The sequence below is a fragment of the Phyllostomus hastatus genome, unplaced genomic scaffold (genome assembly GCF_019186645.2).
Source record: "Phyllostomus hastatus isolate PE091 unplaced genomic scaffold, TTU_PhHast_1.1 phas_scaffold_555, whole genome shotgun sequence".
NCBI classification, from domain to species: domain Eukaryota; kingdom Metazoa; phylum Chordata; class Mammalia; order Chiroptera; family Phyllostomidae; genus Phyllostomus; species Phyllostomus hastatus.
In genome coordinates, this window is record NW_025334036.1 from 10,438,484 (window position 1) to 10,459,727 (window position 21,244).

At 49.4% G+C, this 21,244-nt stretch overlaps 1 protein-coding gene across 1 annotated transcript in view; it reads left to right on the forward strand.

Annotated features, from left to right (window-relative positions):
- The window catches only part of ASB7 (ankyrin repeat and SOCS box containing 7), a 34,721-nt gene extending 13,998 nt beyond the window's left edge, over positions 1-20,723 (forward strand). Inside the window, exons 5-6 of the mRNA XM_045825062.1 lie at positions 3,461-4,066; positions 17,280-20,723. Coding sequence (XP_045681018.1) covers positions 3,461-4,066; positions 17,280-17,419 — 746 coding nt within the window. The 3' untranslated portion in view covers positions 17,420-20,723. The remainder of the gene's footprint in view (positions 1-3,460; positions 4,067-17,279) is intronic.
- Positions 20,724-21,244: the final 521 nt, after the last annotated feature.

Here is a 21,244-nt window from a genome sequence, read left to right on the forward strand (position 1 = left end):
TTCTGACAAAGGGCTTGTATCCAGAATTTATACACAGCTGAGTTGTGAGCTCAGTGAGGAAAACAGCCCAATAAAAAATAAATTAATGATTCAACAGACATGTCACAGAATAAAGTATATGAATAAGCTCAATATCCCTGTATCATCAGGGAAATGAAAATTAAGTTCCCGTGAGTTACTACTTTATACTGTCTAGATGAAATTAAATTGACTAGTGATGCCAGGTATTAGTGAAAAACAACTTGAACTCACATGTACAAGTTGGGGCAAAAGAGGGTTTCCAATTCATATGGAAATAATACAGCAGTTAATAAACAAGAATAAGCTGTTTGTGTACTCAAAACTATAAACCTGCTCTCGCCCCACCCTGTACTGTGGGTTGGAATGAACTCTATTGTACAGCCACTAGAAATATTTTGGCAGTTTCTTCAGTGTACATCTAACACACGAGCCAGCCCTTCTAGGTATTTACCCAAGAGAGACGGAAACACGTATCCACAGATAGACGTGTATCTGACTGTTCCCAGCATCCTTATTCATAATAGCCTCAAACTGGAAATAACCCATTGTCTGTCTGCTGGTGAGTAGATAAATAAGGTCCATGTTATGAGTACCACTCAACAATATCAAGGAATGAACTTTTGATACACAAATTGCAGCATGGATGAACGCCAGAAGCATCATGCTAAGTGATGAAGTAAGTCAAACACAAACTCGACCTACTCTGCGGTTTCATTTATATGTAATTCTAGCAAGGCAAAGACCTCGGTGGCTGCCTGGGACCCCAAGAATTCTGGGTAGAGAATGGACCGTGAAGAGACAGGCAGAAACTTTCTGAGATGATGGAAATGGTACAGGACCGGATACAATTTGTCAAAGTTCACCTACCAGAACGCTTAAAATCGGGTCATTGTCATCATACATCAATAAAGCTGTTGGAAAAAAGAAACCATAGTGATAGAGAATGCTTATTTGCTTTTACACACAGTTTCAAGTGTCTCCATAGATTTCAGTGGGGGCCTTCAGACTGTGTATCCCACATCCTGTTTTAAATGGTCTGTACCTGGTGGGGAAACACTTGCTAAGTGGATACAGTAACAAGGTTGATGGGCTGCATTTCTAATTAATGGACTTGAGCAGACAGAGATAAAGCGAGTTCACGTCGAAGTTTTTTCATTGGTGCCTTTTGTATTTCTTAGTTAATTAATATCTAGGTGTTTTGCAGCTTCTCTTGCTGTTCCAAACGTGATCTTTTTCATATTGTATTGGCTAATAATAACGCTTACGTTCATTTTTTCCTTGCATCTTCATTTGTCGTACACCGCCCCTTTGTCGGTTCCTCGAGTAACTATGCAGATGTCGTGCGTTCTTACCTAAAGCTCTTTAGTCTGTGCGGGTTTGTCGGCGTGTGCTCAGCTCTTGTATTTTATTAGTTTTTATTGAGATAAATCAGATCATCGCTGTACATGTTAACCGTTGTTTTTTTTCTGACAGTGTAGCACCAAAAATGTAAGTAAAACCCGAAAAAGACCTAAAGCGGAAAACCCCAGGTTCATGTGCAGTGTCATGTAACGTAATTTTAATTTTGCTGTTAAGTCAAGTACAAGATGCACGTAAGAGTGTTGGCTGGCAATGTTAAGCCGCCCCGGTGGACAGCAGGTGGGAGAAATGAGAGAAGGTGGCGTTAAATTTCTCCGCCACATTGTAAGACAAAGTCTGGAAGCAGTCAGTGGGTCAGGTGTGGATTAGAAACGAACGTCTTGGCAAGATTTACTCTTTCCTGTGACTAGAAGGGGTTCTTTTTTATGTTCTGCCCGTCTTCACTTAGTCGGCCTCAGGTAAGTGAGGTGTCAGCAGCTCAGCCGCCTCTGTCGGAATGGGAAACATCGGTAGCTCATGTCCACGGTGTACCAGGAGATGGCAGCAAAGTGCTTCGTTAAAATACTCTCCCGTGCCCTGGCTGCTGTGGTTCAGTGGACTGAGCGCCGGCCTGCGAACCAAAATGTTCCCGCCTTCCTTTTTTTTTTTTTTAAGTCATAATAGTTACTGTATATTTTTATGTTAGTGAGGAACAAGGCAAATAGGATATCCTTATTTTCTTTAAAGGAAGGAAAGTAATATTACTATTCTGTACTGTTAGTTTATATTTAATGACCTGATATCTGTCAGTTAGCAGTTTAAGTGACAAAGCTTACCTTTAAAAATGGTAGCGTCACAGGTTTTGTTAGCAATCAGTTCTTAACCAGAACTTGTCTTCTGCAGAATATTATTATTTTACACGAAGCTTCCTGCCTCATAGACTTCTCCAAGAGACCCACGGTCGTGTTTTAGAACTCAGTAACGTTTTGCTAAACCCCCCCACACACACACACGTACACACGCTCCATCATGCAACTTTGGGGGCGTTTTGTTTGTTTCTTGGAAAAACACGTGACTTTTTCTCTTTCGTGACCAAACCAAAGCTGAAGAGTGGCTTGTAGGAGAAGAAAGTCTCTCAGTCCTAGGCAGGCAGGTCTGACCAGGTCACCTTGGCAAGGAATTGCCGGCCTCCAGCAGGTGAGCTGGCAAATGCGGGAGGCAGCGCTCAGGCACGCCCGCAGTGCGGAGACCTGGGAGCCTGCGCGTGGCGCGTGGGGGCGCTGGGGCAGGTGACAGCGCTGTGACCGAGGAGCCACGTAGCAAATGCATTTCTTTTTCTTTCTCCCCCCGCCACCCCTACCCCTGCCCCCAAATCTGTCCATTTAGAAGAGGGTTTTGGAACTGTTGGAGAAAATAATATTTACACAGTGCTGAGGTTTCTTCCCATGTTTCACACAACGCGCTGCTTAATTCTTACCAGTTCCAACACTCTTGTAAAACTAAGAGCTCAGCGTAGACTTTTTTATCTTATGAAAACATGATTTATCCGGATCACTTAACATATATCTTACATGCTTTGGAATTTTTACAGACCACAGAAAAACTTTTTTTTTTAACCTAATGCGCCCTAAAACAACGCTGTCCGCCAGACCACAGTACATCCGTAACTGAGAAGAGCAGATGTTGCTCCACGTGCTTCTCTTTAAGACCAAGAAGCACAAGAGAAAATAAAACAAAAGGTTGAAGCAAAAGAGAAACATGAAACAATTCAGCAATGGGGGAGCCTGAGCGGCTGAGAGCTGTCGGTTCAATTAGCAAAAGACAGGGGGCCCGGTGATCTCAGCCCTGTGTTTCCAAACACTTTGTGAGTCTTTCTTACTCTGTTAACTGGGGTTGACAGCGTTCTGCTCGACTTGATGTCCCATGAAAACTCCTTTCCCATTAGAACCTGCCTTAGGGAAAGAAGGGTTCGGCGACCACGGGTGATGTGTGATCGGGTCCCACGTCGCGTGCGGTTTGGCCAGAAGGCGCGGTGCCGCCATAGGGGCGCGTCGCCTGGTCTCGGGGCCTGCTAACATTCTCCTTTCGGTTTTGCCTCCAGCCGACCCCACGGTGAAGGACCTCATCGGAGGCTTCACCGCTCTCCATTACGCAGCCATGCACGGCAGGGCCCGGATCGCGCGCCTGATGCTGGAGTCCGAGTACCGGAGCGACATCATCAACGCCAAGAGCAACGACGGCTGGACGCCCCTGCACGTGGCCGCGCACTACGGCAGGGACTCCTTCGTCCGGCTCCTGCTGGAGTTCAAGGCCGAGGTCGACCCACTCAGCGACAAGGGCACGACGCCGCTCCAGCTCGCCATCATCCGGGAGAGGTCGAGCTGCGTGAAGATCCTCCTGGACCACAACGCCAACATCGACATCCAGAACGGGTTTCTGCTGCGCTACGCCGTGATCAAGAGCAACCACTCGTACTGCCGGATGTTCCTGCAGAGAGGCGCAGACACGAACTTGGGGCGCTTGGAGGACGGACAGACGCCCTTGCACCTGTCCGCGCTCCGGGACGACGTGCTCTGCGCGCGGATGTTGTATAATTACGGCGCAGACACGAACACGAGGAACTATGAGGGGCAGACCCCGCTGGCCGTCTCACTGAGCATTTCTGGGAGCGGCCGACCGTGCCTGGATTTCTTGCAGGAAGTCACAAGTACGTAATGTCATTATTCCCACTATTGCATTTTTTTTTCTAAATCTGCATCCCCTGAGGGGCTTACGGTGTTCTGACGGCTAAAAATAACCAGACATTAACGATTCCTTTTAGCCCTGCCTGGTAAGGAATACCTCATTCATCCAACGTAAAAAGAAAGCTCTCTATCACAAAACTGCATAAAAATTCAGTTGGGTTACTGAGCGTGTATGGGGCGGAAAGTCATCAGGGTGAGAGAAGTGGTGGAGAAAAAGACAGAAGAGGATTTTTTTTCGTTAATGACAGTCAGTGTCAGAACAAGGCAGTTCCTACTGGTCGTTGATGTCAGTTTTCCAGGTCGCCACAGACTCCAGGTTGAGGGACGGGGAAGAGTTTGGATTTTAGGTTCCACACCTATGGAAGTGTCCTGGTATTTGTGTTGTGTTTTGTTTTTAATCACTGAGCTGCTGTTCACATTCGCTTCGTTACCGGTGTGTGAACCCACGTGAAATGGAACAGCGTGTTACCGTTTCTGTAGGAGCCCTAGCGGAGCAGGTCAAGGGTGTCAGAACTTACAGTAAGAATAGATTCACTCTCAGCGGAAAATGTGGTGCCAGCCGCCGTGGTGCCTGGCCTGTTTGGGGGTGGGCGCCTTGTTTTCCCCTAACGAAGTCTGGGGGAGTCTGCACCTTCACAGCAGGGTGCGTGTGTCTGTGCCGCTTTTCTGATAGAGGGGCGTGAGGGTGTGGGGACGTGGCCGCCCTCTCACCCGGCCTCCTTGTGAGTAACTGAGTGTGCGTCTCAGAACTCAACGCCCGATACAGAGCTAAGGTCTCCTTTTAAACAAATGTTAGATTTTGCTCTCTGCTGTCCTTTTCGGTGAATTCCCTTTTCCTCACCTGACTTGTAACATTAGGGAGGAAGAAATACGTCCTGGATGCCAGGTACTTGGGGGGTAAGGGGTATGCTTGACCTGCTTATACATAATCCACTCTCCCCCGTGGAACAGAACTTAGGGCGTCAAAACTTCTTTTGAAAAAATGAACTGTAACTTGAACTTGGCGTGTCCATGAGGAAGGAAAGATGAAAAATTATCTCTGCGAAGGGTGTTCAGACAAAAGCACAAAAAGAAGCCATGCCAGGGCGTGGCTCGTGCTGTGCAGTGGAACTCTGTGTTGTTGGAAATGGTCTCTCTCTGGGCCCCGGTCTGGTGGCTACCAGCCCCGCATGGCCCTTGAGCACTTGTCATGGGGCCGATGCCACTGAGAGACTGAACCTTAATTGTATTCGCTTAGCATTTAAAGGCTGCCAAGCCTTAGAGTGGCTTCTGCATTCTACAACACAGCTCTGCCTGCCTTAGAGGGTGTTTGGGGGCTATCGGGTGGGTGGTCCCCTGCAGAAAGTGTGACAGCCTATGAAGTACAGCGTTGTGATTATACGTTCCAGGTTGGTTTCTGTGGTGGCTGACTTCTACACCAGAGACTCATGGTTAGCGCAGCCGCCTCCAGGAAGGCATGCTCTGTCCACAAGTGCCGCCGCCCTGCCTGTTCGCTCCTCTGCTCCGTGGTTGACAGCCCAGGCCAGAGCCAGACTGCGTGAGCTCAGGCCCCTGACTGCCACGTGTTGGCTGTGACCTTGGGCAGGGTACCTGCTCAGTGCCTGTGTCCTCCTCATCCTGGAATTAGGATAGTTATATCTGTCTATAGGCTTGTTGTGAGGACGGCATGAGTTAATATTTGTCATATACTTAAAGCAGTGTCTGGCACATTTTAAGTGCTGTATTTCTGTGTGCGTGTGTTTTAAATAAAACATCTCATGAAATGTGGGTGGGTCAGCAGCCAGGGCTTGCTACCGGCAGAGTGACTCCCTTCCAGCTTCCTTCTCCCCGAGCTTCCTGCTCTTCAGCTCCGTAGACTCTTACGTCACCTGCATGTGGACACACAGCCGGGGGGACGGAAGGAGCTGTCCCTTTATCCCCAGCCCTCGGAATGCCGACGGGCAGCAAGACTGTTGGGTTAAAAAATGTGCACATGTACCTTTAAAATTCAGGGCAGATAGAAATATCCACAGGACCGTCTCCCCATGTTCAAGGTTCCCACCACACAGGGACAGCACATGCCCCACGCTGGCCTCAGTGAGCGTGGCCTGGTGGGATGACGGGGTCGCAGAAGGATGGTGGCTGGGCAGACGTGAAGAACCAGCTATTCTCCATCTTCAGGTGCCTCAGCATAACTCTTTACTTCTTGACTCTTGGTGGTGTCTCCTGCCAAAAGCCAGTGAAGTATTTCTGCTCCAGGGGTTCCGTATTTATTACGATTCCCTTTGCCTAGTGAGTCATTATGTGCCAGGAGAACCGACTGTAGCTGACTGTCTTTGGAGAGCTGTCTTCTGAAAGCCAGGGTGGAAGAAGGCAGGGGAGTCGGGGGATGTTTAGTCAAGCCTGTGAGTTCCTTCCAGCCTCCGAGGTCCATGGCTCCAGGCACCGAGCTGTTGGCTGCTGATCCGAGGACTCCAGCTCCCGAGGCGCACGGACAGCTGGAGTGGCCTTTTCTTCGGGGCCATTTCACCGTCACTGCACCACTTAACCAGAAGCAGGTTGTTTGGGTTGGAAGAGCTCAAGAAAATCATAATCCTGGAATGCAGAGGCTACTGTGGGTTTTTAGAAAACTCGCGGTAAAAATTCGGATACACGTTGCATAAAAACAGGGCACACGAGGGGCGTAGTCACGAAGCGGTGTCTTCTGGTGTCTCGTTGACCAGGATGCGGAGGGGAGGCCACGGAGGGAGAGCTGCCGTCTGTTCACCTGCAGCCAGGCCTCTGGAGACCTCGGCCGTCTAGAATGGCTGGAAGCCCTCCAGAAAGCCAGGCGAGTGGAGGAGCAGCTTCCCCGTGCCCAGGAACGAGAAACCCAGCAGAGAAGAAGCCAGAGATCTTACCTAAAACTCAGGGCTGTCTCGTACAAGGAAGGATGTTTCCTGCTTAGTGGGTAGCATTTATAAGAAGCCACTTTCTGCTCTTTCAGTGCTTTTTACTTGAAAGGGGAACAGATCAGCTAAAGGGACAACAACAGAGAGGACACTGAAGGCCTAACTGATGACACGTAGAATTGGGAGTGAGGACTCCGCAGCGGATGTGTCGGTGGAGGTCCATCGAGGGCCAAGGTTCCCCAGTCCACTCCGTGCACCAGGGCCGGGACTCAGGTCAGGCAGGTGGGGTGCCGAGGACACCCTCATCAAGGAGGCCCTAGTTTCAGGGTCATCGCAAGTGCACACAGTTCACGGGAGCCAAATAACTCGTACGCAGCACGTGCACAGACACTGTCACGGAGCGGAGAGCATGGTGGCCAGCTCTGGCATCCAGGACTGGGACGCAGATTCTCTGGTCAGGGTCAAGCACAGATCACAGGAGTATTCACCCAATTCAAACAAGCAAGCCTGCACGTGTGCACAAGAAAACATTAGCGCTTCCTAGAAGACATTTCGTGTAAGTCAGGCCTACCCTGAGGAGACAGTTACATGGTGATAAAACTCGCCCTGAGGGCTCGGCTTATAATGTAGTGCTCCTTGGCCTGTGTCGCCTCTGCGCTCCACGGTGTCAGCTCTCCCGGTCAACCACGGACGAAGGCGTCATGCAGAATATGACATCTTGTAAGAAAGCCAGAGAAATTTCAGAGAAAGCCAAACCTCAGGCAGTGACTAGGAAGAACGTTTCATTTCCTGGGGGAAGGAAAAAAAAAAAGATGGGATTTTTAATCGCCTGCACGCCTGCCTGCCTGCTTGCCTGGAATTCCGTTCAGAGAGAAGTCGTGGAGAACCTGCAGTGTGGGGAGGAAGCCCACTTCCAAGTGCAAGTGCTCACGCAGAAAGGGTGCACACGGTCAGGAAGCCGTCTCTCCGGCCACCACCACGGCAGGGGAGGGGCAGATCCTCGTGCAGAGGGTGTGGGGGCTGCAGGAAAGTTGTAGTCGAGAAGGCAGGTCGGCGTGCAGCTGGCAGTGTAAACGAGGCCGCTCGTGTGGGAGCACAGCGCTCGAAAGGAGGCGGTAGCTTCCCCCTTTGAGAGGCTAGGTTTCTTCAGGAAAGGCACCGCCAGTGGTCATGCTGACTGCCTAGGATACCCTTCCACTGCGAGGCTTCGCCCTTCACAGAGGAGTGGGGAACGGTCCAAAGGCAGAGGGGACTGGAAGGCTTGTGCAAGCCGCCAGACCCCAGGGCTGTGGCAGGGGTCCGCTTGTCGCCTCGGTCGGCGCCACGCTCACTGCCTGGGGAAGCCACCTGCGAAGAAGCTGCTCTCCCAGTCGAGCGTCAGGTAGGCAAGATGCTGCTGTTACCTGCCGTGCCGTCTGCCACTCTCCTCGGTTTCCACGGGGCGATCCCGGTTACTTGAAATTGCCCGTCTGCGAACTCCCAACATCTGTGTCATATCCGAGTCTGGTCCGATGCTTGCTTTGTCTCATCCGACGTGTGTTTTTCCTTGCCTATTAGCTGTCTTGTAGTTTTTTATTGAAACCAGACATGTGATGCATTGGGTAATAGGGACTGAGATAAATAGGCCTGGAATGCCAGATTTAGTGTGTCACACTTGCTGAGCTGCAGGTGCCAGAGGCTTCAGACTCCCCCAGTGTCCGTGGTCTGGGGCTCCTGTCTCCCGGTTTCCCTCACTGCCCGGAGAGAGCCTGTGGCCTGTGGCCATTCCAGCTGTACCTACCACACCGTTACTGCCTCGCAGCCCTGTTGGGGTGGGTGGGGGGAGGCCAGTGGTCTGTGATCTTTCGATCAGATCTCTCCGTGATTTTGTGCTCCTTCAGCTTTTCCTTGTAAGGATGGGAGTGCCGACTTCTTAGCTCTTCACTGGTTCGTTTTGTCACTTTCACTGACCATGTGCAAAACGTCCGCTCTGTGCCCCTTGGGCTGAGGAGTGATTTGCCCACTGGGGTTCAGAGGCACGTGTCTCCCTCGGAGCCTCCTAACAAGCTCAGACCAGCACAGGTCAGAGGTGCTGCTAGTAAACCAGCTGCATCTGGGGGTGCAGAGAGGCAGTGCCACCGGGGTCTGGACCCTGGCGTCGCACTTGCCTAATGAACCTGGGCCGTGCGCTTCCCCTCTCCCTGCCCTGTGGATCTCCGTTCCCTCTTCGGCAAGACGGGGATTACATCCTAGTCTCGGGGTCCCTCTCTTTTTAAAGCTCTTAACCAGTAACCGCTCTGAAAGGGGACACTTTCCTGCCCTTGTGATTTGATTTGACTTGAAGTTTTTCAAAGGCACCATGTAGAACAGTGGTGGTTTTCTCAGTGTGGATCCTTGGGGCTCCTCAGGAAAGGTTTAGGTGCCCGTTGAGGCCAAAGCTAGGTTCATAACAACATAAAGATGCTCTTTGCCTTTTTTCGCTGCGCTGACATTGGTGCTGATGCCGTAAGGGCCATGGTGGGTGCATCGTCCTGGTCTCCCCACCGGCCAGTCCCAGAGAGAGCATTCCAGTTCCATTTAGGAACTCCTTTAGCAAAGCAGTACAAATAATATGATTGGGTCTTCCCCCTTTGAATGCGTGCCTTTTTCAGTGTTCTGGGGGGTAGAATTTGAAAGTGTTCCCACTGCATCCCGAAGCGGCGGAATTGAGGAAAAGCACTTTCAAGGTTTGTTTGAGACGAGCCCGTAGCTTTCTTTCATGGAATCCCGTTTCTCCCTGAAAGATTGATAGCAACACTGAGGCTCCTTAGCCTTGGACCGTTGGCAGACACTCTCCTAGAAACGAATCAAGTTCACTCACCCGCTTAAGAAAAACAACTGACAGTATTTATGGCGAGTCATAAAAGTTGAGCTTTCAAGTGAAAATTAGTGCTTTGAACACCTTGTATTGGCTACTGTGACTTGGACGGTTTTCCCCAGTGCACGTGGGTGAGAGAGCCGTTCAGAGGGCAAGATGGACCAGTGGAATTTAACGTGAAAGAGAACAGAAAGTTCTCTTCACACCCCACGTGGCAGGTGACCTTGAACAAAACACCACTTGCCAAGTTTTGGTGGGGCATCGAAGAAGGTGCACAATGATCTAAAAAGACTATTAAAATATTCTTCCCTCTTCCAACGACAACTGAGTGAGGCTGCGTTTTCTTCGCCTCTTCCGGCCAAGCGAGCAGATGCAGCGGGTGGGGTGCAGAAGCAGGTCTGTGAAGCCAGCCTCCTCCTGCAAAGCCAGACCTTACAGGACATTTGCTACAGTGGAAAACATTGCCTCTCGCGAAGTCCTTTGTCTTTTAAAGCAGCTTTTTTTATTTTGATAAAAGTGCATTTCAACTGCTGGTTGAGTTCATTGCTGGTATATTTCAGTGAACTGATAAATACTTTTAAATTTCTAAATATGGTAAATGCAGATATAACCCACAGCAACAAAAGTTCTTTGAGGTCCTCCACTGTCAAGAGCGCAGAAGAGGCCCCAGAACTAGAGAAGTTGGGACCAAGCGATGGGCAATTTCTACATTCAGATTTTTAGGGACTCCCGGCCAGCCTCGTGTTTTAGAATGTGATCCCCCTCTGATGCCTGCTTGCAGTTAAAGTCTGTGGGTAAATGAGATGCATGAAGTTGTAGATGCCTCGTGCTGGCGTGTCTGCTACTTAGGATCTGTGGGGACCCAGGATCGCTGAGGTGTCTATAACATTGTGGTTCTGGCAGGCGCTGGGGGGTTGAGACATTTATCGTTCAGATTGGCTTGGACGACTAGTGGTGTGTAAAAGGTAGGACTGGTTTGTATTTTGATCTGTGTGGTTGTATTTTTTAAAGATTTTGATTATCTCTAGAAAGAGGGGAAGGGAGAGAAACATCGATGGGAGACACTGATTGGTTGTCTCTCCCATACGCCTCAACCAGAGACTGAACTGCACCCCAGCCCACGTGTCCTGACCCGGAATCAAACCCGCGACCTTTCTGTTTTTGGACCGACGCCCAACTGGCTGAGCCACATCAGTCAGGGCGGATGGGTATCTTTTAAGGATGGCTGGCTCATAGGTGGAAGAGGAAAAGATTAGATAGATGGAAATGGAGTTGGGTAAGCTGTCTTGCTAGAGACAAAATCTGTCAATTAGTACTTAAGCATGTTGCTTTCTAGAACATCAACTACAGGCGTTTAAAAAAATATATCATTTTATAAACAACACCATAACCTGAAATACATTTCTGTTTGAATTTCGGTAACAGTCAAGTACCATGTTTTAGCTGCAGAAGTTACACTTGAAAAACAAAGTTTCGGACTTTAAAAAAAGTCAGAATACAAATCATGACTCCTTTTTTAAATTTTTATGTTTAATTTTACGGAAATGACATGTAGGCTGAGGCTTTCTCGGCCAAGTCCAGCACAGCTCCCGGTCCGCGAGCAGATGATCACAGAAAACATGGCCCCTCGGCCAGGCGCCCTTGCCCCTGTGTTCTTTTCAGACAGTTCTTTAATCAGTTTCTCTGCACTTTTTTATAGGATGGCTTATCACAACAGCGTGACCCAGTGTCACTCTTCGGAGAAACAATTTTGTGTAGCTCGTTTTAACTAAGGTTATTTTCCACTATTGAATTTTTTCCCAATGGGCGATTTTGCCAGACATCTATGTGTCTGGCTCAGTGACTCAAATCACTTTTTGAAATAAACAAACAAGTGGGACACAGTTTTAAATCAAATCATACCACATTTTAAGGTTCTTTGATGTCAAAAGCATTGTCTTCTGTACTTGTTTCATCATACTCGTATTACTTTCTATTTTTAATGGATGTGGGCTTCTGGAGATTTCTAGTCACTTGTTGGGAAGCAGAGTATGGTTTTGTTTGGCTTTAGTGAAAATGGAAAAAGTAGGTCCAGACTCCTTTGCCTGTGGAAAAAAAAGTAACCAGTGGGCAAACATCGAGGCTGATGTCGTACCTGTGGAGTCTGAGGGTTCAGTCAGACAGAGTAGCTTTTCATTGTACGATGCCGTGATTTGGTTTTAAGGCGAGCTGGAAACAGCCTCTGTTTCACAAATTTCACACGAAGTCCCTGCGAAGGGAATTCAGAGGCAAGAGCAAAGAAACACAACGTGATCCGGGTAGGATTTTAAACTGGAAAGCTGAGATCAAACACAGAGGGGTTGGGAGCCTGCTCCAGGTGGTGACAAGGCTGCGGTGCTTGGAGGGAAAGTCAGGCGGTACAAGGCCATCCAGAGGGGCTAAACCTTTCTCTCTGTCTTTTATTCTTTAAAAAAAAAAAAATGTATGCTCTCCCTTCCACCTCCAGTCTCTACCTGCCCCCTCCCCAAAGGAAAACCTGTTTTGCTTTTATTTTGTTCATTTTGGTTATGTAAAACAAACAAAATGGAAGTGGTTTTTTGCCTGTCTACTTCTACAAATATTTTATCCAAATGAATACGTTTAGCCTCTTAAATGCATTAGTCATGGGGATGTCCAAAGGAGAGGGGGGTGGTTTAGAATATTTAATTTTCCAAATTATGCTGTTGCCCCAGTTTTGTAATTCACACTAAATGAGACCCTTCAGAAGCTGATTTCCTGTTTTTATACCAGCCCAATTATTACTAATGATGGGCTTCTCCACCAAATGGGAAGACTTAACAGCCCTTTGAACTGTTACGTAATCCCATTGTAGTTCATTGGGAGGGATACCTTGTAGTTTTTATGCGTCCCCAAAGTGTTATAATTCCTTAAATTATACTCTTTTGTGTGACGTCCCCCCAGGGACGGTCCTCTGTTACAGTCCCATGTTGTCATGGAGAAGGGGTCATTTTCCCAGACACCTCGTAAACGCCGTGCACGTGTGTGCCGGGTTTTCCCCTTTCCTTCCTGTATTTTCCGTCTCTGCGTTTCTGCTTCCTCAGCCGCTGCCCCCTGTCCTGCTGTGAGTCTTTGGGAGGGTGAGTTTTTCAGTGCACAGTAGGTGCTCAGTAAATACTTCGAGAGACCTGTCGAGAGGGAAACGAGCACTTATTTTTCAGTTGCCGTTTTCTATTCCCAAAACGATATTCCTGCAAACATGACTAGCTCCTCAGCCTTAGAAATAACCATGTTTGGACTGTGAGCGGTCTTCATTACTCCGTCCTCAGCCGGCTTTTCACTCAGTGCTGCTGCTCCCTGGGAGGAGCACCTCCTCTGTGGATCTGGGGCCGCGGGGTGGCCATGGACTCCCCCCCATCACTGCACGTCTGTTGAGACAGAACCACTCTCATGTCTCTGCCTGGTGCCGGCTACGTGGCGAGTTCCACAGTATCATTTCCATCAGTTTGCCGAGGACCGTTCCCCGGTAACGGGTGACCGACCACTCCATGGCCCACTGAGCAGCAGCCGACTGGTCTCCTCACACTTCACCCCGGGAGGGTGGGGCCCTCAGCTCAAGAAGGAGCCTTCTGCTTGTCTGGGAGGGGGGAGGCAAACATTATTTTTATAAGTACTTAAATATTAACTGTGTTAACATTTATTTGCTTAATAGGTGTTGTAAATACATAGCTCTTACTGTGTGCCCGGTTCTATTCTAAAAATGCCACCATAATTAACTCTTTTTTTTTATGCCCGTAAAGCCTGGGACGTAGGGGGCGTTGTGCTCAGGTCACAGGTGAGGACGCGGAGGCCGGAGGCTGAGTGACGCGCCCAGGACGCGTGGGTTGTGAGCACAGTCCCAGGAGCCTGGCTCCGGGCTTGCGGCCGGAGCCCCTGCGGGGTGTGCCTCTGGCATCCGAGGTCATTCTGCACACAGAAATCACACGGGGTTGAGAAACCTTTAAAAAAAAAGTCAGATTCTCCCAAAATATCGTAGCCACAGCACACTGCTGAAGGACGAAGAAGAGAGGAGCAGATCGAGTAAACCGCTCCCATATTGATGCATGGGAAGTCCCTTTTCCCCTGGAAGGGCCCGTGCGTGCGGAGGAGATGAGTAGCTTCTGAGGGTGGTAGCATTTCTGCCTGGAGTCCCTGGGGTCACCGGTCCCTAGAGCTAAAGTTAGCCGGTCTTTGCCTCCCTGCGTTTTATCGCTTTATCTGTGTTTTATCGTTTTATCGTGGACGAGATCAGAGCCAACATGCTGTCCCTGGAGTCCTTCCTGTTTTCTTATCGCAGGGGACCGTGTCACCAAACTCACCCCCAGGCCCTGACCGGCAGCTTTATCAAAGCACCTGGACAACGCCACATGTTTGGGATTTTTCTTTAGGGCAGCCCTGCTTCCAGAGCCCAGAATCTCACTGGGTCATCTAATGCAGCAAAACCTAGTGACTTACTCAAGACAGCGCTTAGTCAGTTCTTTTCCTGCTGTGCTCCGCGGAGTGACCCTGGAGTCACCTGACGGGGCCTCTTCCCGCAGCCGTTAGCTCGGATGGCGGGCAGGCTGGTGCCAGCCTGGGCTGGAGCGCGGCCCGGACTGCGGGGCCCTGACCTCAGCTCCTCTTCGTGGACTGTGCGGGCTTCTTTGTGGCACGGTGGCAGCCGGGTTCCAGAGCGCGTGTCCCAGGGACGGGGTAGAGCCATGTCACCTTTTGTGACTTAGCCACAGCGGTCACATGGCATCACTTGCTCCACGGTCACCAGCCCACCCAGGGTCAAGGAGCAGGGACCGCCATTCGCCTCCCTGCAGGACGGGAGACCCTGCGGTCGTGGCTGGAGAGTCCCGTGACCCACTAAGCGAGATAGTCCAAAGGCCCCCATTACAGAACTTGGTCTCAGTCCCGCCTTTTTTGCCAATAACTCAGCAATTCCAGTCATTCAGTTTTTCCACTCTCTCGGGCTGTGTGTCTTCATTACGTAGGCACGTGTACTTCTGTATGTCACCGTTATCCTCATCTGCATTGGGCCTGAATACATGGGGATGATGATTATTTTTAAAAAATTAATATTGCATGTGAAAAGAACCTGCCATCTATTAGGAAAGTCAAATTCCCTTGCTTTGAAAGACGATTCACGTCTTAGTTCATATTCCGGTTTGCATGTGAGGCTCAAGTGTTGTCAGCATTGAGTGAAAAACAACAGTGATAATTGAATTCTCCTCCTAATGGCAGCTTATGCGTGGCGTTGAAAAATAATTCAAAACAGCCTAGAAAACTATTTGCCGTTGACATGGGTGTGTTTTGCAAAGAGCTGGCTGTTTCATACTAGACGCCCAAGCCTGCGGAGTGTTCGTTCCTCCAGCCAGCACTCGTGGGGCACGGGGTCTCGGGCATTGTTGGGCTGGCGTTGGCAGCCAGAGTGGGTCCGGCCTCAGGGGGCGTGCTGGGTAGTGAGGAAGACGGGCATTGATGGGTGATTCTACACCGCGGTCAGGCACAGCCTGGGTGAGCACCGAAGGAGCTCTGAGTGTTATCTGCTGGGGAGCCTGATCTCATCTCCCCTAACGAAGTGCCCTCTTGATAGACGGCTGGGAGACGCCCAGGCCGGGGGGCGGGGTCACAGCGCCGCACAGATCCCTGCGCAGACTGCTGTGGACGCGCATGCTCGTCCCCTGCGGATGTCTCTAGGGAATCAGTGTGCTTCTCCTGTGACGCTTTTAAGAGCCCACGTGTTGAGTGACTCTTGGGACACCCTTGTTCCTTCAGGGCTTCCAGAGCAGAGGGCTGAGTTTTCAGGAGCCTCTTTCATGTGCGAAGAGTTCGTTAATTTTAAATAATGGGGATCGCTGTAGACAAGCACGGTTCAAGTACTCGGTAGAGGGAGGGTTCCCCCACGTGTGGCCTGGGGACCTCTGGGCTTCTCCGAGAGCCTTCCGGGGTAGCCGAGCTCAGAGCGGTTTGCGTAGCAGCACGGAGGCATCGCTTGCCTCTCTCACGCTCCCCTCTCCTGCGTGTGAGTGGCCTTCTGCAGAACCCAGGTGACGTGGATCCATCACAACAGGCTGCATGCAAAGGCCTGGAGGGAGTTCAGCCAAACCTTTAAAAGCTTTGAAAAAATAAAGCGAAAGAATGCCAGGCTTCATACTTTGTTGTTGGAAAATTTTGTTGTTTTCATAACAATGTCATTTATGGTAGCACATGATGGGTTTGTTTACATTGTTTCTAAATGAACCTGTATTTCTAAAATTTCGCTGTCAGCTTCTAATGTGCTCATCGTCAATAGCTATAAGCCACATGAAAACAGGAGTTCTTTTGGGGTCCTTGAGAGTTTTTAAAGTCTAAAGAGGTTTTAGACCAAGAAGATTGAGAAGCATGGCCTTCTGCTTGACTTTGAATAGAAAGTTCTTGACTTTCTCCTTAATCTCTCGGACACGAGGAGTCTGTAGAATGAGGTCAAGGATCAAAGGACTTCCCTCGTAAAAGAATTAAAGGGGTCGGTACATGTCGAGAGCCTTTAAGAATACGTGACATAGCGTAAACAGTTTGCGTTTGCGAGCTTTCCTTATCACCACCGTTTCACGCGCAAGCGGAGTTGACGTGAATCCAAACGCTACCGAAGCCGGGAATTTCTGCTGACGTGTGTGGTCATCTGTATTGTTTTGGTAAAACACAGTATTCCGAAGTGAAAGGAACTGGGTTATGTAATCTTCCTTTTGAGTGGACGTATCGCTTAGGGTCAGGGTCTTCGTTGGTGGGCGGTCTGGGGGTGAGGGTTGAAGAGAGGTCGATTCACAAGGGCCTGGGGAGCTTTCTCCGTCCTCCTTCCTGCCTTCCCTGTCCACACCCTCCCTCCACCCCACCCCTCACCACCAGCCAAGCCTCTGGTGCGTGCAAAATCTTGGCAAACAGGTGGGCAGGCATCCTTTGGGCTCCCAGCCTGTCTAAGCCCCACATCCTAAGGAGGAGCCGCATTAGAGAGCACCTCACGGGGTCCCCTCCCTTTGCGGGTGGAGGAGCGAAGCCCGGTGAGTGACTTGCTCCCGAGCCTTCCCCGGCCTGTGAGCGGCCCAGCTGGGGTGAAGACTGGCGGTCTGACTTGTCCTGGAAAGGGCGCCGTCCCTAGGATCAGCACCACGCTCGGTCTCGGTCAGAAGATCTTAACTGCTCATCCAACACTGAGCAGTTTACTGCAGTTGCTGCTAGTGTCCTTACTTGTAAAGTGCGTGTGAAAACAAAGATCGCCCATCCCGGGGATGGGAAGAGGGCCCAAGGAGGAGGAATCACAGGAACGTGCCCAGGATATAGGGCTCTCAGCAGAAGTCTCTCTGGCCATTGGCACGTTAAGTCCACAGAGAGACGCTTGCCAGTGAAATAAGTGGTTATTTTCCGAACCTAAACGCCCACCTTGAATATCCTGCTTTGGTTGCTTTGTAACGTTTTTTTTCTCTGTCTTTTTAGGGCAACCCAGAAACTTGCAGGACCTGTGCCGAATTAAAATTCGACAATGTATAGGCCTTCAAAACCTAAAGCTACTTGATGAACTGCCGATTGCCAAGGTCATAAAAGACTACTTAAAACACAAATTTGATGATATCTGATAGACACAGAACTGTGAGCAAGATTAGGAGTTATATTCCAGATACTTAAAAGGCTTTTCGCCTTGCACAAAGTATATCCTATGCAATTTCTGATTTGCTGCGAAGTCAGAAAGCAGGTATACACTTTTAGGTTTATTTTTGTTTGGTTGGTTGGTTGGTTTTCATTGTAGGGGATGGTTATTTTATATATATATATAAACACACCACATGCTTGAAGGTCTTAATTTGGTTCCTTGGTCCAGGTTGAAGAGGTCCAAGCTTTCTAGACAATGTGGCATTTACAAAAGTTGTTTTTCCGAAGGGACGCAAGCAGGTCGGGGGTGGAGAATTTACCCTTTTCCAATGTGTGGTTTCACTGGTGTGCACATGACTACAAACCAGCAGAGCACCTGGGAAAGCGGGGGGTCCCAGCTTCCTCCCCGGGGGGGGGGGGTCCCGGTGCTCCTGCAAAGTGTCCTCAGACCTACTTGCAGGACCACTGTCACCGCATTCCTTTCTCATGAAAACAAATTGGCTGCTTCAAACTGTTCTGTCCCGATAACTGTGGCTTCCGGGCGACAGAAATTCCGGTACCTCTGTTTTCCCAATGGTGTGCTCTCGTTTTTAACTTATTTTTTTAACAACTGTTAGTACACTACTCAGAGACGCCGGGCCTCAACTTCTGTCTCTAGATGAATAGTGCTTTAAAAAAACAAACAAACAACGAACTAACGAGAAAGAAAATAACTTTCTAAAGCCACTGTATTCTGGTTCTAAGATGCCTCCAGTGCAATACTCCTCCTGGCGTGTTTTACGCACTCTTTCACCTGACGTTCCCCATTCCACAGCCGGCTCCGACATGCCCGTGGGGACAGGAACGGCCGCTCCAGTTTTCATGGCAGAAGCAGAGTCTGTCGGTTGCAGCTCCCTTTTTAAGCTTCGCCCTCCATTCTGCGTTAGACAGAAAATTTCAGGTCCCAATGGTAGAGCGTTCCCTAAAAAAAAAATAACCCCCAATATTGTCAAACCATTTGGCTTCATGGTTATAGCATTTGGGGCGGTTTCATGGTGTTTTTGTTCTTTCCAGTTAAGAAAGATCTCTAAAGAGAGTAAACTTTCTAACGGGTGCACAATTTGCAGGCCTGGTTCATTTCCCAGCGTGCAAATGAAAGGCTTCCTGTCTGCTACAAGGTCATGCTTACGTGGGGAAGCTGTCCGGCACAGCTACGTGTTGCATTCACGGGGCAGCAGCCGCTGGCCGTGCAGAACCAGCTGTGGCCACGTGCCCATCCCTGCGGAAGAGCTCCCAGAAGCAGTCAGGGATGTGCGAGGCGCCCTTGGACGTGGGTTCTGCCCTCGACCTTGTCCCCCCATAGTCGGTTTCCAAACCACTTTCTCAGCTATCCCAGCGCCGTTCTGCGTGCTTTGGGAAGTTTCGAATCGGTTCCACACTAGTCATAAATGTCTCATCACAAGTTTACACGATGCAGGGCTTCTCTTGTCTTGAATTTCTAGTTTTACGTCCTCCAGTCTAAAACAGTGCCACCCGAAAAGCGTAAAAGCAGAATTGGGGGCTGGCGCTGGTTCACCCTCTCTCCAGGGCCTGCAGGGATATTTCTCAAAGCCCGGGGTTTATTCCCTTGGACCTCAGAGTAGCTGTAGCAGCCGAGCGGCTGGTCTGCTTGTCCCAGCAGTGCGTACGGCTCCGAGGGAACGGCCAGCTGCAGAGAAAGGGAGGTTTAGGCTGGTGAGGTTCACAGCCTCTTCTACAGGGGGGCCAGCGAGCCCACGGCCAGTTTTGTGACCCTCCCACCATTCTAACGGCAGCCTGGTGGCTAGAAACAGGCAGTCTGTTCTTCTCTCCATAAAACGATCTCCAAAAAATTAATCTCCGAGAGAGAGAGAGAGTCCCTTGTGAAACTGGGAGCTGAGCTGGGGTCTGATTCTTTAAACCAACACCCGGGTCAAGGCTGAGACTCAGCAGCAGCACCCAGGACAGGGCACAGCCAGAAGGGAATTGAGTGTCGCTTCTCCCCGACACCCCGGGGGACGAGGACGCGGGAGGGCGCCCAGGGCACGCTGAGCAGGGATGTCCATGTCATGTTCGCATGCGGCTGCTTTCCTTGTGTGTGTTAATCAGTTGGTTTAAAATCATTTTTCTCTCTCCCCCCCCCCGCCCCCCGCAACAATTTGAAGGTTTCCAAACTAAGCCACTAGACTTTGAGTCAGGAAATTCCAAGTAAAAAGATCAGATTAAGGTAAATTCTTCATTCTGTGTTGCTGCTGCAAGTTCAGAAACGGGAAAAAAAAAATTATGAGCGCTCTTCCTGGAATTGAAATTTCTATTTAATGAAGAAGTGTATAATTCCATTATTTATTGTTTGAGGTTTGATTTATCTGGAAACGTAAAAAGAATGTTTTATTTTTGCTATTAATAAAATCCCAATCACATACCGTATTAAACAGTAACGAAGATGTCTCCAAGTTGGTGATCTGGGGACTTAGGGGGTAAGCGTGCAGGTCTGCATTTGAATTCGATGGTCAGAGAAGCAAAAGGAGTAGAGAAAACACGTTTTTAGAAAAACCAACTGATTGGCTTTTCCAGAATCCTGACTGGCATGTTCCGAATGGCATCAAATTTGTCCCTGATCCTTCATGTTTCGTTCGCGATTTATTTTTTTAAGCCTCCGACTAAACCTTTATAAAAAAATGTATTTGGCAAGTACACCAAAGAAACCAGCTCATAAAAAAGATTTTGGTCGTTCACGAACTGCAAACCTCATCTCTGGAAACCGAGATTTTTTTTTTTCCCCCGTGTAAATATTTGTGTTCATAAGTGTACAGCAGAGCAAGGGTGTTTTTTAGATTATTTAATTCCCATTTTTCTAAACGATTTACTACAGAATAATCCGCGCTTGTTGGTTTGGAGGACTCGGCTGTTTTTGTCCTTTAATACATTATCAGTCGTGCCGGGAACAGCGAACAGCGTTTGCACTATAGAGAATCCAGTGCTCTGGTCCGCCCGTACGGACCACGAGGGAGCCAGTGTGATTTGCCAGGCACACGCCCGCCCTAAGCAACAGGAGTGTGTAGTTTGAATGACGAGAGAGGACCATATGGAAAATCGAGATTCTAACTTCCCTGCCGAATTGCTCTGTAGCCCAGAATGTGATTGGGATGAGGCCCTTTGCCCCCAAATTTAGCTTTCATGTAACTCCGAGTGTGTTCTATCATAATGTATTTTGTTCTTCCTTTGTAATGTAAGTTTTGCTTTGGGTCAGTTTGAATTAAAAAAAAAAAAACTTAAATCTGGTTTAAAACTTTACTGGAGTTGCGTTTTCTTTCTAGTCGACGTTGGGCCAGTTTGATCCTGCCCGGCCCTGTGGGGAAAGGAACTAAAAATCTCTTCCTTCCTTCATCAGCCTTTTAGATAACTGGGAATTGGATAAGAGTGTGATAACAGACAAGAGAAGAATTTTAGAGCAGATAAGGCGGTCCTTACCACCACCCTGTTTTTTTTTTTTGCATTCTGCAAATACCAAGCCACAGACGACTACCACATTCTTCAACAACGCGTCGCCCCCACGCGGAGCCTTCTGGGGCTGGGCTTACCTCTGCCTCACGCCCGCCAAAGCGTGGCTGAGGACAGCGTTTGGACCACAGCACGGCAGTGCAGCCAAGACTAGGAGTCCAAGGTAGTTTCTTAGGCTGCAGCGGATGAAAGCAGGGGGGGACTCCGGGTTTCACACTTCCTCTCGGGAATGTCAGCACAGCCCGCTTCAGGAGAGACCGCAGCCGGACGTGAACGAGAATGGTGTGCGGAGGAAAAGGGAAGGGCAGGGTTTA